Consider the following 19,447-nt stretch of genomic DNA (forward strand, 5'->3'; position numbering starts at 1 on the left):
ATCTCTCCCGGGTTACTCCCTCCTCCGGTATGATAGACCTGAGCCTCGTCCTGGAGGTGGGGTTGCTATCTTTATCAAAAACTCTCTTCCTCACTCGCCCTGCACTGCCCTCTCTCCACCTCACCCCCAGGAATACCTCTGCTACGGCTTCCCCTTCGCTCCCACCTCTTGTTCATATGTGTGTTGTACCGTCCACCAAACAGTGATGACTCCATCTACATCTCGCTGTCTGATAATATGGACCAACTTCTATCTACTCATCCCAACTCTCTCTTCCTCATATGTGGTGATTTCAATTGTCACCATGTCAGTTGGCTGGGTGTGGGCACCTCTCTCACCAGCCATGGCTCCTCAGCAAAGGACTTCTGTGACTCACTGGGACTGACACAAACTGTCTATTTCCCGACCCGGATCTCAGTCAACGGAGCATCTTCTCTTCTGGACTTGCTTATGACTAACTTCCCTGAAAATGTCTGCTGCTCTTCTTCTGCTCCAATCGGCTCATCTGATCATGTGCTTGTTAAAGTGGACATCTCTCTGACCATTCTCAGGGAGCCTCCTCAGCGTCGATGAGTCTGGCATTTCACTCAGGCCAACTTGCTCGGTCTTCAAGCAGCCATCAATCATCTGGACTAGTCTCCCATCTCTACCACCTCTGACATCAACTCATCCTGGGAATTCTTCCAAAGTAAATTGCTCTCTCTCATGCACAGATTTATCCCATCTCGTCTTCAGTTGTCATACCCTTCCTCCCATCCATGGTACACGGAATCTTGTGGTGAGGCTGTTGCCCAGAAACAACTTGCCTTCGTCTCCTGGAAAGCAAATCCAACGGAAGGAAATCTAATTTCCTTTCACGTAGCCCGAAACAAGTGTGTGTCCACCCTCAGGAGAGCCAGGAAACAATATCTCTCCATTCTCAAGACCAAACTCTCTTATCTGTCTCCGTCTTCCAAATCCTGGTGGCATCTGGTCAAATCTGTTTCTGGTCTTTGTTCCCCTCCATCCCCTCCCTTACCTCAAACGGCTACACAGCTGACTCCGCACGTGAAAAAGCTGAATGCCTCAACTCTGTGTTTGCCTCTAAATCTTGTGTCCCAAACCTATCCCTCTCTGTACCCACTGTACACCCAGTCGTACCCAGCTGCTCCTGGACTCTGTGTCCTTTCCTCCTGAGAAGGTGGAAAAGTTTCTGTCAACCCTCGACTCTGATTCTGCAACTGGACCTGACGGCATCAGCCCACGGGTCCTAAAATCCTGTTCTTCCGCTCTTTCACTCCCTCTCTCTGTTCTCGTCACCCTCTCTTTTGATCAAGGTCAACTGCCATCTGCCTGGAAATCAGCCAACATCACCGCTTTACACAAAAAAGGTGTAAAAACAGATCCTAGCAACTACAGACCAATCAGCCTTCTCCCAATTATTAGCAGACATGGAATCCATCATTGCTTCGGATATGAAATCTTTCCTCTTCTCCAATGGCTTGATCTCTGATCATCAATTTGGTTTCAGTCCAGGTCACTCTACTCTGGACATGCTGCTTCTGCTCTCTCAACAATGGATGGAGGTCCTCAATGCCAAACAGGAAATTAGATCTGTCTCCTTCGACATATCACATGCCTTCGATACGGTTTGGCACCCCGCTCTGCTCACCAAACTCTCCTCTTTTGGTATCCATGGAAATCTCCCTGCATTGCTGGCGGACTTCCTCTCTTGTCGTAGTCAACGTGTGGCCCTGAATGGGTTTCTCTCATCTCCTCTTCCTGTTCAGGCTGGAGTTCCCCAAGGCAGTGTTCTGGGCCCTGTGCTTTTTCTGGTCTTCATCAATGATCTCTCCGACTCTCTTGAAAATCCTCTCTATCTCTTTGCTAATGACTCCACTCTCTGCCGCTCCATTCCTCATCCCTCAGATCGGCAGTCTGCAGCCTCCTAACTCTCTGCAGACCTGGACAAAATCACTGACTGGGCAAACAAGTGGAACATGTCTTTCAATCCTGACAAATCTCACACTCTTACGATGTCTCTCCGAAAAGACCGACTGGACAACCCTCCCATCCACTTTCTGAATAATCCTCTCCAAGAAGTTCTTTCACTCAAGCATTTGGGTCTCACTATCTGCCATAATCTTTCCTGGGAAAACCACATTTCAAATCTGGCCTCCAAAGCCAGTCGCCAACTGGGCATCCTCTGTCGTGCGAAGTCCTTCCTTGGCACACCTGAGCTCCTCACCACATACAAGGCTTTCATCCGCAGCTCAATGGAATACTGCTCTCCCCTCTGGGCTGGTGCTCCTGCCTCACACCTAGCTTGTCTTCACGCTGTTGAAACCAAAGCGTTCAGAATCATTGGAATCTCCCGTGATGAAGCTACCTCTCTAAGATGGGTGCCATGATAAAGGTTTTATGTGCTAGATAGACCTTCATCCAGTTGACTGTTTCAGCTTCTTCAGGTTTATCCTATTCCCCCTCCTCACCTGGAAAAAAAAATTGTCACTTCAAAAAACTATTCAGCCTGCACTTCTTTCCTTCGTTCATTATTTATCCCTTCACCAAAATCTGATTATTTCGTTCTTGTCACACATGCTACAGCTCTGCCAAATTTCGTCTGAATCCGTTCATAACTTTTTGAGATATTTTGTTCACAAACGGACGGACAGACAGACAAACAAACAGACAGGCAGACAGGGGTGAAAACATAACCTCCATCCACCTTTGGTGGTGGAGGTAATAAATTGAAAATGGTACCTGGTGTTTTTGGTTGTTTTTTTTCTTTTGTAAGCATTTTTTGTGAAACTCTTATCATGTGCATTTGCAGTCGAAAACATTTTAAACTTTAAAAAAATTCCTCTTTGAATCAGGATCTGCTGGGAACCTATAACGTATCCCCCTTTACCCCATTGAAACAATGTGTGGCATATATTCACTGGATTTTAACCTGCATTAGTGGGTTTTTCACCAACTTTCGCGGATTTTCGTCAACATTCGCGGGTTTTGTCTCGCCATTTCCGGGACTTTCATCGACCTTCGCGGAATATCGTCGACATTTGCGGGTGTTTCCTCACCATTTCCGGGACTTTAATCGACCTTCGTGGATTATCGTCGACATTCGCGGGTTTTGTCTCGCCATTTCCGGGACTTTCATCGACCTACGCGGAATATCATCGACATTCACGGGATTTGTCTCGCCATTTCCGGGACTTTCATCGACCTTCGCGGAATATCGTCGACATTTGCGGATTTTGTGTCGCCATTTCCAGGACTTTCATCGACTTTTGCGGAATATCGTCAACATTTGTGGGTTTTGCCTCGCCATTTCCAGGACTTTAATCGACCTTCGTGGATTATCGTCGACATTCGCCGGTTTTGTCTCGCCATTTCCGGGACTTTCATCGACATTCGCGGGTTTTGTCTCGCCATTTCCGGGACTTTCATCGACCTTCACGGAATATCGTCGACATTCTCGGAATTTGCCTCACCATTCACAGATTTTGCCTCGCCATTTGTGGTTTGTTCCTCTCTATTTGTGGATTTTCGCGATTTGGGAACCAATCCCCCCCCCCCCCCCCTTTCCATTCTAGCAATGACCTGCTATTTGCGGTTTCGCTATTCGCGGTTTTGCTATTCGCAGATTGTCCAGGAACGTATGCCCCACGAATAGCAGGGTCCCACAGTATAATATATATCTCTAACTGTCGATGGAATCGTCTGTTTGTGATTTATCCGGGTTGGATGTTTGTTGTAATCATCATAACCAGGTGTCTGATGTCGGTAGCCTGCAGGGCTGGTCCTCTCTCCATGCAGGTCAGCAGGAGGAGACGACTTGCTGATGGGATGCTGTACATACCGGTACGTAATGACTTTAGTGTGTGCATATGTGTGTGTATATGTGTGTGTGTGTGTGTGTGTGTGTGTGTGTGTGTGTGTGTGTGTGTGTGTGTGTGTGTGTGTGTGTGTTTTGATATATATACAGACTTGGCATTTAATATGGAATATATATTTTTTCTTGACTTGGGGTTACTTTCTTAACTCAGTATATCAATCTGGTGAGTTTCTTTTACACTTTGGTGATTTATTTGTTAAAAGAACCATGTCATTGATTGTCTGTCACAGCAAGAAGTCAACAACAGGATTATATCACAGGTGGTGTGGCAAAATGTACGGACAGGTGCATTTGATGATTGGCTTCACAGTCGGATATACAAGGGTTGTTGCGTTCTGTATTAGTAAAAAACAACTGCTGGACATCTCCAAAAGTTATTGCCGCTTCCTCTGGAGATGGTCCGTCAACTCGACAATGCTGTTTGTCATGGAGTGGTGGCTTTACGAAATTACGGCATGAAACAGCGTGCTATTGCTCGGCAGTATGGCATCACTCAAGGTCAGGTGTCAAAGATCCTGAAACGAAATGCTCAGAGGGGTGTCCCTACTCCAATACCGAGGCCAGGACGTCCCCGCAGGGCCACAAGGAGGGATGATCGCCAGCTGCACCGGTTAGTCCGCAATGGCCATACCAGGTCAGCTAATCAGCTTAGGGCTGAGTGGCAGCAACTGACAAATGTGCCTGTATCCAGAAGGCTAGTCAACCAACGACTGGTTCAAGCAGGCTATCGTGCCAGACAGCCCCTGAGAAAGCCACACCTGACCAGACAACACCACCAGCGCCGATTGCAGTGGGCCAGAGAGCACCGTCAATGGCAGCCAGGACACTGGAATCACGTGATCTTCAGTGACGAGTCCAGATTTCTGGTCTATCGTCAAGATGGCCACGTCCGAGTGCGCAGACAAGTGCATGAAGCCTACAACAAAGATTGTATAGTGCCAAGAGTCCAAGCTGGAGGTGGTGGGGTGACCGTTTGGGCTGATTTTCATGCAGGGGGCAAAACTGACCTGGTTGTTCTGAATGGAAACCTGAACCAGTTCAAGTACAGGGCCATTCTGGAAGAAACATTGCTTCCATTTGCTCGTGCAGCCTTTCGAGGAAACTTTGTCTTCCAAGATGACAATGCACAGCCTCATCGTGCTTGCATGATCCAACACTTTCTTGCTGACCGTGGTGTAGAGCATATGGAGTGGCCTGCCATGTCCCCAGATATGAATCCGATAGAGAACTTGTGGGCAGAATTAACGCGTCAAATCGACCACTTGGACCAGCAGCCGACCTCTGTGCGTGAATTGCAGCAGGCTATTGTCACTGCATGGCAAGCGATTCCTGTCCAAACCTTGGCAAATCTCGTGAACAGCATGCCTCAACATGTACGTGCTCTCCTGAATGCTCGTGGGGGTTACACGAAGCACTGAACTGTAATTTTACTGTCCGTAATCCCAGTCGTAATTTAACTTTTTTTTTTTTTTTTTTTTTTTTTTTTTTTGTATTTGTTTTTGTTAAAAAAATTTTTGGCTAATGTGCAAAATAAAGAGATACTTCTGGAAAACGTACATAAGTTTAACACAGTACTGTCCATGAATTGAGTTCGATATCAATTTACATCACTTTCAAAGATCAATTTATTTGTTTCGAAATGTCAAATGTGGTTTTTGTTTCTTTTAAAGGTCACATTAACAAAATCTAGAATAATTTCAACATTATTCCAATGAACTTTTGGTTCTAAGACATCTTGAAAAGTAAGTTCACCCCCACAAAAAAAATATTCCATATTAAATGCCAAGTCTGTATATATATATATATATATATATATATATATATAAATATATATATATATATATATATATATATACAGACTTGGCATTTAATATGGAATATTCTGCCAGGTACTCTGCCAGGATGTATGGTACACACACATACAAATATATACATTATAAATATATATCTATGTATATATCCATATATATTGCTACGGACACGACTTTGATGTTATGGTCGGCCGAGCGGAATGGCCGCCATGTTCGCACAAGTTACCCGATTATACTCGAACCTTGGCCGAGTCGCGCTATGCTAAATCAATTGAGGAAAGGACACAGCGGCTGGGTTAAATGACACGACACCAGGGGTATAGTTCTCAAGACCTCCGGAGGAGGTTATAATAGTGCGGAATGTTAGATTACAAAGACAAGAGAGACAGCATAGAAAGGTGGGCACTTAAACACGGTCTTATCTTAGCCCCGACAGACGACAGATAAACGGGACAAGACTGACTCACACGGGGATTGATGGCAAGGAAGGCGGGTAGTCGATGGCTCAAGGTGCACTCTTGGCTCAGGGACAGAATCGACCCAGTCCGGTCCAGAGATGCGGGAGGTCTCACAGCGCTCGGAGGTGGCGTCTGGTTCTCTTTCGTGGCTGAGGCGCATCTGACGTCACGTCCGGTCAGTCGCTGCGTATATCCGGCGGGGAGTGACACGCCCTCGGCTAGTTAGCTCCGCCCCAGATGGAATCGGTCCGCCCTTCTTATTGGGTGCGGGGGGGGGGGGGGGGGGTTACCGGGCTCCGCCCTTGACGAGGAGCTGACAGTGAGCCCCTTCGTGGTAACCCCGTCGGAGCGCATGGTCAATGGCGGCTAACCAAGCCGGTGTGAGGACGCACACTCCCCGCACGCCGTTGTTGTAGTTGTTGTTTCATGGGGAAGATGGGAGGAGGTATGGGGAGGTCCTAAACTCACTACTGGTGCCATACAATCACATTCTGGTGCAACGAAGAGTCAGAATTAATGGAAACGAGTCCTTAACTGACATAGACTAAGAATAACTAGCAAGAGGTCCGAAAGTTGTCTACGTGAGATGCGGTGGACCTGGGCACGACATTTAATGGGGGAAGAAGGGGAAGGTCGGTTCTACAGAGTGTTGTTTACAGACAATGGGACTAGGGAATGGGGGATTGGGGATAGTTGGGGAGTATTGGGGAAATAGGGGAATATTTACAAGCGGATATGGAGGCCAAGTCCCATATCCGCAACATTGCACCCTTCTCTACCCTCGGGGCGTCCCGACCCGATAAATTTTTACCTATTTTAGTGTGGCACTCAGATGTAGTTCCCTCTACTATTAACTCTACCCTGAGTGCGACAGTTTTACAGATGTTCACAAATGAGTAAATATGTCCCCCTGCGACGTTGCACCCTTCTCCTCACAGAAACACACCCACAGGATAACCGAATCACGGAAAGAATTCGCAAACTAAACATACAGCCGGTAGGGAGCATTATTTACAAGACTACGCTGATATTTACACTACGATCCAGGACCTGTTTTTGGAGGAACACATGCAGATGTTATGCATAGAGAGAGCACGCATGCCAGCATCGATACACCAACCCACGAGTGCTCTGTGGCCTTACGGCCTTTAATAATGTGCAGAGCACCCCTTCCAAGCACCAAAAGCACCACCCCATCACACAGTCAGCACCATCCGGTGCACTAATAAAATGTTTGATAATCATGGTGTGGTGTCGCAGCCGGCCGATGTTCTGCCGCTGGTCCTGCCTTCGTGTGGTGCACTTGGCCTTCTTACTTCTTTCAAAAATAAAGAAAGGCGCCAACCGCGTCCATTTCTTTATTGTGGCCGTCAGGGGGCCAACTATAAGTGGTTCACCTGTATGGCATAGGTGCCACGTTGACCCATAGGTCCATTCACGGGTGGTGCCTGGCCGCAAAAGAACTGCGGTCCATTGTGGGTGGCCACCAAAATTGCGGTCCATATGGTGTATCGATCCAGGCAGCAAGCAGCGAAAGTGCAGGCCCACAACTGCGGAGCCAGCACCTCTCTCTCCTCTCTCTCTGCCCCAAAGCCAGATCCTCGGAGGTGGGAGACAAAAGAAGCAGACAAGTGAGTAAGGTGGTAAGGGCGCAAAGTGCACGCAATGTAAGGTAATGCACACTGGGGGCACATGGGAACCAGGTGAGACAGGTACGTTCCTACCGTACGCCCCCCCCCCCCCCCACCAGGTAACCTACATGGCCCCTCCCTTACCCCTTACTGTATCCACACAACACAACACTACCCATAAACATCTACTTTACAAATCAACAAACGTCCCTACTGTCTTCCCCGTTCCTCCCATAAACCAAATTCGTCTTCTCTCCCTCCTAACCAATCAAATTTGCCATTTTCAACTCTCATCAAAATTTGCCATCTCCAACTGAAAATCAAAATTTGCCATTACCAATTCATCATCAGTCCCTCCTAAGGAGGGAGAGATGGAATCACCCCAATGTCTCATCCACGTCGTGATGCGTCTCACAAATCCTCACAGCAATTCTCATTTCCTGCAACAGAACAAAGAAAACACAGGTGTGGAGTCATCATCACCACAGGTAAGTGGCTGCGTATGGTGCGACAGGTTCATCAATCCTAACTATTTCCTAAATGACTTTAACAACTTTACATTACCCGGGGTCTTTCCCTGCCAATCCATTGGCCAACTTACACTATGGGTTCTAAAAACCAATTCCCATTGACCAACTGTGGTGCTTTTCAATTTGGGGTCTCACTCCCCCGATTCATCTCCCGGTGCCCTCGCACAATTTCTGGGCCGCGGCGTGTACCTCTCCCAGCGGGTCTACCCACCTGCACACCTCCACCACTGCAGTTGCCTCCGAGCTTACCTGCTCCTTACCCTAACCTATCTACCTGGGGAAGGCCCTCTGGCGCTCTCCCCACTCGGTGCCCTCTCTGGCACTGGGCTACCCGGGTCCGTCCTCCGGATCCTCGGGCCCCACTGACACTAACGGCTCCCATAGCCCACCTGCGGCCTCACCTGGCCGACATCCTCACAGTGGTGGAGTGCCCAACCAACTACACACACTAACAGGCTACACGCCCAGCCATTTCCACAACACTAATGCACCCATCCACAATACCATTCTGCAACCGCACCACAAATGCCAATATCCAACCACAATTTACCTATACCCTCTACCTAACACTTACACTACCCGCCCCGGTATCCGTGATGGGGGTCCACTCTTCCCCCATTCACACCTTCGCACCATGCACACCACTCCGTACCACTTACTCCAACTCTCTCCACACACCTGTACCTGCACACCTGTGCTCTCACACCTGGTGCCACCTGCACCCTCCTCTCCCCAAGCGCATTCGCGCTGATCCACAACACTCACTACTCATACACTGCTCCACACACCTGTCCAGTTGCACACCTGTGCAATCACACCTGTCCAGTTGCACACCTGTGCAATCACACCTGTTCAATTCTCACACACACGGCATCATCTCAGCTAACTACTCCCTTCTGAAACTTGCGCTTCCCAGTCGTGCCTTTAAACTATTGCGCTCCCTCGTCATTATCATCCACACTAATCTACCTGCGTCCCCACTACAGGTATCAGTCACTAACTAAACTTAACGTCACCTAATGTCATCTTCGCTAGATCCCTACAATATAACCTAACCCACCCGGGCTAGTTTTCACTGCCATACACCCCATAATCTATTGCTCCTTTGCCCCACCATGGGAAGGGTGGCAGCGATGCCACCCTTACCCACTGTCATACGGCGCGAGTGGGACCTTGTGGGACCACCTCGTATGCGAGTCGTTGCCCGCCTGCCGGACCCCGTGCGTCGCCCCTTGCGGGGTCAGCGCGGGGCCGAACCGGCCGGGCCCCCACAGTACATTACCCCCAAGGGGCTCTCGTGCCTCCCCGGTCCCTCTAACAACTACCCCCGTTGGTGTCGATGCATGGGTCACACTTCCGCAATCCGCTACCCATTCCATACCACCACAACCTTGCTCACCCACACCTCGCACCTCTCGTTCCATACCCTCCGGACCAGCCATACACCTCACTCTTGGCCTCTCACGAACATCCGGGTCTATCTCGACCCCCAAGCTTATCAAATCACCTGGCGCATCATACGCACGACCATATTGGTCACCACTTACACCGGGTCCTCTTTCTCTTCGCTTCTCCTCCATCACCTGCGAATCCCTCATCCGGTTAATGAGCACATCATCACGATCCGAACACAGACATCGGACCAATTCTTTTACCTCCTCCTTTATCTCTTTCTTATCCTCTCTCCGTCGCTTCTTAATTTCGCTCACCCCTTCTTCCACTTCTTCTAATTTCTGCTTCACCTCTTTTATTCCCCGGTACGTCTCCTCAAGCTCGTCCTCCAAGGCTACCTTGACCGTTTCCATGTGCGTCCTCACCTGCCGGTCCTTCGTCTCCATTACCTCTATCACCTCGTCCAACCTCGTTGTCAGTCCCTCACGTACCATCTGACATTCCCTCTTCGTCGCTATCAAGTCATCTTTTAGTTCTTTCTGTGTCGCCTTTAACCCTCCTAATACCGCAGTGTTCCTTTGAACCTGCTCCATTAGTCCTTTTTGTCCCCCTGTCAGCTGTTCCACCTCCTGCGTCAGGTCCTCTATGCCCCCTTGTAACTTTACAGTCCCCTTTCTCACCTCCTTCTCCATGTGCTCCTTACAGTGCCTCACCTCCTCGCGCACTCCTACGACCTCCTCACCCACTCCTCTTCTGATCTCCTCTCCCATCACTTGCATCTCCTGCCCAGATGCCACCCTCATCTGCTCCATTTCCTCCCTGTGAGCATCCAGTTTGGTTTCTACCCCCATTCTGACCCCCTCTATCTGCTGCCCCATTTGTTTAACTTCCCTTTCCGCTTGGTCCCTCATGTCCCTCAATTTGCCTTCCATCCTGTTTTCTAACCCCTCTAACCCCTTTTGCACTCCCTCTATCTGATTCTCCTGGGCAGCCATTCTATTTTCTACCCCCATTAACCCATTTTTCACCTCTTTTATCCCGTTGTCTAACCCCTCACCGGTACCCCTCGCTTCGTCCCTCATTACCCCCATTTGGTTTCCCATTACCCCCAATTGGCCCTCCAATCGCTCACTCTGAGCCCTCATTTCCTCCCTCATTTTCTCGCTATTCTGGGCCATAAGGGCCTTCATTTGTATGAAAAAAAGGTCCAAATTTACCAGCGGCGCTACTACGGTCGCGGGCGTGGGCGCCGTGGCCATGTGCGAGGCGCTATTTCGCGCGCCCGCACCCTCGTGCGTGACGGCGCTATTTTGCGAATCTGCTACCCTCACTGCTTCGCTCTCCTCTTGTCCCTCATGTCCCTCAATTTGGTCCTGGATCGACCCTGCCTCACTCTCCTCTACCGGAACCCAGCTGTCTTGATCCGCCATAGCGCGACTTTCAAAATTCGGGTTTTTTTTTTTTTTTTAAACAAAATCAAATTTCGCCGTTATAATTTCGAGCGCGTGAAACGCGCTCCGGATCGAATTTCACTTCCCAACACCAATTGTTACCCTACTGGTACAATTGGTGTTCCAAAATTTGGGCCTAACAAATTTAGTCCCAGGTCCGAATTCCACTCCTCGACACCAATTGTTACGGACACGACTGATGTTATGGTGGGCCGAGCGGAATGGCCGCCGTGTTCGCACAAGTTACCCGATTATACTCGAACCTTGGCCGAGTCGCGCTATGCTAAATCAATTGAGGAAAGGACACAGCGGCTGGGTTAAATGACACGACACCAGGGGTATAGTTCTCAAGACCTCCGGAGGAGGTTATAATAGTGCGGAATGTTAGATTACAAAGACAAGAGAGACAGCATAGAAAGGTGGGCACTTAAACACGGTCTTATCTTCGCCCCGACAGACGACAGATAAACGGGACAAGACTGACTCACACGGGGATTGATGGCAAGGAAGGCGGGTAGTCGATGGCTCAAGGTGCACTCTTGGCTCAGGGACAGAATCGACCCGGTCCGGTCCAGAGATGCGGGAGGTCTCACAGCGCTCGGAGGTGGCGTCTGGTTCTCTTTCGTGGCTGAGGCGCATCTGACGTCACGTCCGGTCAGTCGCTGCGTATATCCGGCGGGGAGTGACACGCCCTCGGCTAGTTAGCTCCGCCCCAGATGGAATCGGTCCGCCCTTCTTATTGGGTGCGGGGGGGTTACCGGGCTCCGCCCTTGACGAGGAGCTGACAGTGAGCCCCTTCGTGGTAACCCCGTCGGAGCGCATGGTCAATGGCGGCTAACCAAGCTGGTGTGAGGACGCACACTCCCCGCACGCCGTTGTTGTAGTTGTTGTTTCATGGGGAAGATGGGAGGAGGTATGGGGAGGTCCTAAACTCACTACTGGTGCCATACAATCACATTCTGGTGCAACGAAGAGTCAGAATTAATGGAAACGAGTCCTTAACTGACATAGACTAAGAATAACTAGCAAGAGGTCCGAAAGTTGTCTACGTGAGATGCGGTGGACCTGGGCACGACATTTAATGGGGGAAGAAGGGGAAGGTCGGTTCTACAGAGTGTTGTTTACAGACAATGGGACTAGGGAATGGGGGATTGGGGATAGTTGGGGAGTATTGGGGAAATAGGGGAATATTTACAAGCGGATATGGAGGCCAAGTCCCATATCCGCAACAATATATATATATATATATATATATATATATATATATATATATATATATATATATATATATATGTATATATATATATATACATATATATATATATATATATATATATATATATATATATATATACATATATATATATATATATATATATATATATATATATATAAATATATATATATATATATATATATATATATATATACAGTATCTATATATATATATATATATATATATATATATGGATATATACATAGATATATATTTATAATGTATATATTTGTATGTGTGTGTACCATACATCCTGGCAGAGTACATCTTGACGTCATACATTCCAGGCATGCATAAAAGTGTCTGTTAAATGAATATTTTCACATTTCGAAGGCGGACTGACAATATTCCGACTCCCGGAGCAAAATGGTACACATTTTACATGCAGTCCGTATGATAACTGCTTTATTCGTCAGGCCGCATGCTGTGGCGTGCTCTTGAAAGAAAGTTAGTGGCAGCAGAAACTGTAGATATTTTAAAATTTTAATTAGATAGGTATAGGCCTACGTTGATGCATTGGAGATAGAGGGGTACATGGTGATTGGCAGCACTTGAAGGTATAATAGTTTGAGTATGGATGGGTGATTGTGTAGTGTACATCTGTACTGCTTGTGATGTCTATGTGAGGGTCTTGTAAAGGGATAGTATGTTGTAGTCGGTTTTGTATATTCTTTACCCTAAAAGTCGACTTTACCTCTCCCATCCCTCCTCCCACCAAAAAAGGTCTCTCTTTATCTTATTTTATTTTTAACACCATTTATTATTTTTAACATTAAGCCGGGTGTCCTATCTATTAGTATTAGTTTGTGGAAGTTAAAGATCCCACGGTGTACGCGAGTGTGATGTGTTTACCCCTGGAATGCACGATAAGAGATCATTCCATTTAGAGGTTCAAATTGTGATGTAAAAAATCCATATAGAAATACAAGTTTAGGCGATGAATCTGATCACCACCCTCTCTGTCAATGGTGACTGTTTATTTTGGCATCTGCCTGATCTGCTGCCCTGGCTACTTTGCCACAGAGGATACACACACACACACACACACACACACACACACACACACACACACACACACACACACACACACACACACACACACACACACACACACCATACCCGTCCTTTGGCCTTCTCTTCCCATTTCTGTTCATCAATGCCAGTGGTCCTTGTAATAAGTTCAGGAATCTCCTTCAATCAATAGTAAGGGCATTTTATGAGATATTTCACAAATCTGTTAACTAAATTGTTACCAAAAAATTTCTTCACCAATATGTTTGTAAAGGTGTGTAATTACATGTGTTAAAATGTTGAAGTTCAACTCCCGTGGGAAACCCAGAAAAAAAGCTGTTGAATTCGGGTACCGAAAAATTATTTTAGAGAATTTTTATTTTTTTTAATCGGCCTTTAAGTAACTTATGAGGGGTCAAATAAGGTTTTTCATGATTCTGAGTTGATTGTTAACATTTATATTTTCACTTTTACATTTACACACAAAGTAGCTTTTATTTCACATACATATATAATACTCAAGAGTTATTTCTCATTCACAATGTCAGAAGTTTCAACAGTCATTGTCTATGTCTTCTTCAGACTCAACAACATCATGACTGCAGTTTCTGCATGTAATGCCATTACAGACTCCACAGGCCGAGATGCACGTGACCCCATTCTTCTTGCAGCTGCATCGCCGGTTGCTGCAATCTCCATGACAATTACAGCTCGTGAACTGCAATAGCTCCTCAGGAGCCGTGGGGTCCAGTGTTGGAACTGGCTCATACCCATGCACACCTATTGTCCATCCATAGTCACTGGGGTTCAGAGACATGCTCTGTAGAAGGATCCAGTCCCGGGTCTGCAGGTAGGCACGGAGTGAATGTTGTGCAGCTGCACCCTCTGTTGGAGGTAGAGTCTCTGGTTTGATCACTCCTGCCGCTGCCTTCCTTGAGAACATGTTGTACCGAATTTCACCCAATGTAGTATCTCGTCCATGGTAAATGTACTTGAAAATCGCAGTACCAGCCTGAATCACATCCATAAAGACCACCTGATCATTACTTGACAATTCACTTTCACTGGCTGGCACTTTGGCTGTCATCACTGATTGATCCTCAAGCGCAGCATCAACCGCAACCTCATCATTGATCTGTTCATCGGTTTCCTCCACAATGGTGTCAAGAGTGCCAGAAATATCTGGAACATCATCTCCACTCCTACTATTAAGGAAGCAGTATTTGTAGTTTTGTGTCTCCGTGTAAGACTCAGTGTATCCCAGCCAGTGGAACTAGTTGAGCATCCATTTTGACCCAAATCTATGATCAAGTTGTATGGCAAGCCCCATTTGGTGTGGCAATACTCCAGACCGAGGTCGACAGGCCTTAATAAAATTCTGCCCCCAAACGGCAACTCTTTCGTCTGTCTTGACAATCGGTCTCAAGAACATCTGAAGGCTTGCAGGAACAAGTGTCAGCTGACTATCGATGTCAGTTATACTGTGTGTGGTGGGGTATGACTTTGGACCTAAATCAATCAAGGCAATATCATTGGATATGAACTTGAGTGCCGTCTTTATGATCTGAGTCTTCTCATCTCCATGGTCAAGATTAGCATGATGCCCTCGCAGAATATTGTCGGTGCCATCTTTGAGACAGAGTACATCTGCCCTTCTTTCCTGTGTTGTGAAATACAAGGTGTCTTCGTATTTCTCTAGAAGTTTTATCTTTAGCCAATGCTTTGAATAATAAAGGCTCTTCTCTGGTGACTGATCAAACTCCTGCAGCTTTTCATGGACTTGGTCCATGTTCATTACCCCATGCTCTAATTCTGAGTCTAACCATTCGCAGAATTCAATAAAAACTGCCTCTCGCTCCTCATCAATACTCCTCTGTCCTCTCTTCCTTTTTCCTTCCTCATCAGTCTTGGACAAACTGTCACCTCTCGCAAACATAAGTTTGCATCGCAAATGGTACAGTGTTTCTTCTGCTACCAAGTCGTTGATCCCTTCCAGGCGTCCAGTGACTTCAGTGCCCCAGTCATCCCCGCGACTCCGTGCTGTCTTCAGCAAGCTTGGCTTCAGTGTATCTGCAGTCAAATTATCTGGCACTCTGTATTTCTTTCTAGCTTGTGCTGGATTATGTTTGTAGAGCTGGGCTGGTTGGTTGCAAAGAATGCATACATCCTTATACAGGAGGTCAACTGACTGTGATCTTCTAGAACTGCAGCCAGTTGATGAACTGAACTCACAAGTAGTGCGTCTTCTCTTCAACTTTGATGACTCTTTCTCTGCCTTTGATGCTTGAGCTGACTTCTTGGTGGTTGCAACAAAGTTGTTGTACAGATCATTTTTACACTTCTGGTGGTACCTCAGTTTTCCTTCCTTTTGAGCCTCCTTCATACGTTCCACAACAGTAACATTTTCGACAGTTTCTGCTTGTTTCAATAAAGTTGAGTATCCCTTTGGAGTTGCCTGTATGAGCCTTTCAGCTGGTGTATCCGAGCGTGCACAGATGAAGCAATTGAGCACAGGTGGAGTAAACGTCTTCATCCATATTGCTAGACTCCATGTCCTGCAAAGTAGAAAATGAGATATATTTAGAAATTATTTTTCCACAAAGGAGTGTCTGTGGTGAAATATAAATGTTAACAATCAACTCAGAATCATGAAAACCCCTTATTTGACCCCTCATAAGTTACTTAAGGGCCGATTTAAAAAAATAAAAATTCTCGAAAATAATTTTTCGGTACCCGAATTCAACAGCTTTTTTTCTGGGTTTCCCACGGGAGTTGACCTTCAACATTTTAACACATGTTATTACACACCTTTACAAACATATTGGTGAAGAAATTTTTTGGTAATTTAGTTAACAGATTTTCATATGTTTCCCTTACTACAAGTGGTTTATTAAAGAAGACACCAAGCTCTCACAGAGCACACGGCCATCATGACGAGCCGCCATGAACCACCGAAGCCACGCCCCTAGCCGTCACTACGCAGTACGTAGTACCAATCACAACATCTCCCTTTCATGGAAATTATTATGTTTGTATGCAAATTATTATGTTTGTGTGCAACAAAACACTACTAAACTAAATCAAAATAATAAACACAATCAGACACAACTTGCACCACACATAGATGGGATCTGGGGTTACTGTTATAACTCTTAACCAAAATGTAATTACTGCTCAGTATGATTAGCTAAAACAGAGAAAACACAGAATCATTCCAATCAACGCATTGTCTCTGCACCAATATTACAAGGGCTGATTTCTGATGGTCGTTATTCACTATCACGATATCTCAACGGTTTTCGAATCACACGGCCTGATCTGGTCGAGTACGGAGAGTTGTCCGGCCTTGTTGTCTCAGCACTCTCGTCATCCTTGGAGCTGGAGCAGCCGTTAGTTTTCATTGCTGAAGCGTCGTTGTTGAAATGTACGTGTCGAGCAGTCGGTAGACTTTGATGTGTTGGTTTGGTCGGTTCGTCCTTCCACTTGGCGCCACAATCGGGTGGATGAAGTTCACGCAAGTGTGCCCTGGTTCTTCGAAGACGCGTCCCGTTAGGCGTCTGTACTATATACGAGCGGGGTTCATTACAGCGGGCCACAACTTTCCCGGGGTACCATTGGTGCGTGTCCTTGTTCGGAATCCGAACCCGATGTCCAATAGCCAATTCAGGTAATTGCGGCCCAGCCGTTCTGTTATATTGCTTCGCCATCCGGTCTCCACGTTCCTTCAATCGTTCCTGAATTTCCTGATGCCTTTGTTGTGCAGGAACCAACAGGCGACTTGGTAGGTTGGTGTGTATAGGCCGGTTGAACAGCATTTCGCTTGGACTTGGGAGGTGGGAATCTAAAGGTGTGCGCCTCAGGTGTTGTAGTGCAATATCTATGTCAATCCCTGATCTAATACACTTTTTGATCATGTTCTTCACTGTTTGAACTTGTCTCTCAACCAATCCATTACTGCGTGGATACCTCGGCGATGTTGTCGTGTATTTTACATTCCATTTGGTACACATATCACGGTACGGCTTATCCACATATTGAGGACATATCACGGTACGGCTTACCCACATATTGAGGTCCATTGTCCGATATGACCTCCAGAGGTGGGCCGAACATACTGAAACATTCAGATGTGGCCTTGGCTACTGCACTGCTCGTCGTGTATTCCATTCTCTTCACAACTGGGTACTTGGTGTATTGGTGTAATAATCCGTCACCAAGAGGTAGGTCTGCCCGTGTAGCTCACACATATCACTGGCTACCTTTGTCCATGGTACCGCTGGTATCTCATGAGCTATCATAGCCTCACGCCTTTGTTCTGGTTGGTTCTCTTGACATGCCTTACATGTTCTGACAGCTCTCTCAATGTCCAGATATATACTTGGCCAGTAAACACATTCGCGTGCTAGACGCTTTGTCTTTTCGATCCCCATGTGCGTCTCATGGAGCTGGTCGAGGATATCCTTACGTAGCTGCTCTGGAATTAGTACCTGTCGACCTTTGAAGAGAGTACCGTCACAAATACCAATTTCATCACGGTATGGCCAGTACGGACGTAGGTCCACAGGCAGCTCTGTAATCCTAGCAGGCCACCCTCCATGAACAACCTGCTGCAATGCTCGAAAGGTTATATCAGCCTTTCCACACTCTCTGAGTTGGTCCTGTTTCCTTGAGCTGAAATCAATGAGGTCAAAGCGATGATGATCATCCACATCATCAAGCTCAATACCATCTACAGTCACGTGAAAAAGTAAGTACACCCCATGTGAAGTTTCGACTTTTTCAACATATTTCAACATATAGCTATTTGATCTTCATTTCAACAATATTGATAGATAAAGGTGATATTGTAGCGGTTGCCGCTGAACATACACAATCGCCTTACACCTGCCGAGGACGCAACCACTGAGCGATCGCTGTGCCTGGCTCGCCCAGACCGCCCGGAGACGCTCAGTCTCGCCTTTCCCGGGCATGTCCAGACTTGCCTTTCCCGGGCTCGCCCAGACCGCCCGGGCACGCCCACTCTCGCCGTGTTTTATTGCATATATATATTGCTGCCCGATAAACGGGCTTCACAGAGTGTGCTGGGTTCTGTACGAATAAACATGCTTTGAACTCAACCAAATGGCCTCGTTCTCTCGCCGTCCACGACTCCTAAACTGGTGACCTCGACTACCCCCGAACGGATTCGGGGGCTGCACGACTCCTAAAATATAATATAACAAATATCATAAAACATTTACATTTTGTTGTCCATTGTCTAATTTAAATAAACATAAATGCAAATTTCGCATGTGGAAAAAGTAAGTACACCCTTGGCTCTAATAGGTGGTATTGCCCCCTTTGGCAGAAACAACCTCAAGTAGGCATTTCTTATAACTGTCTACCAGTCTCTGACATCGACTGGGAGAAATTTTTGCCCACTCCTCCATGCAGAATTCTTTCAGCAGTGCGATGTTTGAGGGGTTTCTTGCATGCACAGCTCGTTTCAAATCCCCCCACAACATCTCGATGGCATTTAGATCCGGACTTTGACTTGGCCATTCCAGAACCCTCCATTTCTTTCTTTTCAGCCATTCCTTGGTGGATTTACTGGTATGTTTAGGGTCATTGTCATGTTGCAAGGTCCACCTTCGGTTGAGCTTCAACTTTCCGACAGATGGCCTCACATTATCCTCAAGCACCCTCTGGTACAATGAAGAATTCATAGTGGATTCTATGATGGTGCGCTGCCCAGCCCCTGATGCAGCAAAGCTGCCCAAACCATAATATTTCCACCACCATGCTTTACAGTTGGTATCACGTTCTTGTGGTCAAATGCTGTTTTTGTTTTTGCCAAACATGTCTTCTGGTACTGTGGCCAAATAGCTCTACCTTTGACTCATCTGTCCAGAGCACATTGTTGCAGAAGTGCTGGTCTTTGCCTCGGTGTTCATTGGCAAACTTTAGTCTTGCCCTGATGTTCTTTCTGGACAGCAAAGGTTTCCTCTTGGCACACCTCCCATGTAGATCA

General features: G+C 46.8%; 1 protein-coding gene across 3 annotated transcripts in view; it reads left to right on the forward strand.

Annotated features, from left to right (window-relative positions):
* LOC137413313 (tumor protein 63-like) overlaps nt 1-19,447 on the forward strand; it is a 109,937-nt gene that overhangs the window by 76,750 nt on the left and 13,740 nt on the right. For all 3 annotated transcript variants that reach the window (XM_078771451.1, XM_078771452.1, XM_078771450.1), the window contains exon 7: nt 3,770-3,843. In XM_078771451.1, the coding sequence (XP_078627577.1) occupies nt 3,770-3,843 (74 nt within the window). The remainder of the gene's footprint in view (nt 1-3,769; nt 3,844-19,447) is intronic.

The sequence above is a fragment of the Myxine glutinosa genome, chromosome 2 (genome assembly GCF_964187855.1).
Source record: "Myxine glutinosa chromosome 2, kmMyxGlut1.1, whole genome shotgun sequence".
Lineage (NCBI taxonomy): Eukaryota > Metazoa > Chordata > Myxini > Myxiniformes > Myxinidae > Myxine > Myxine glutinosa.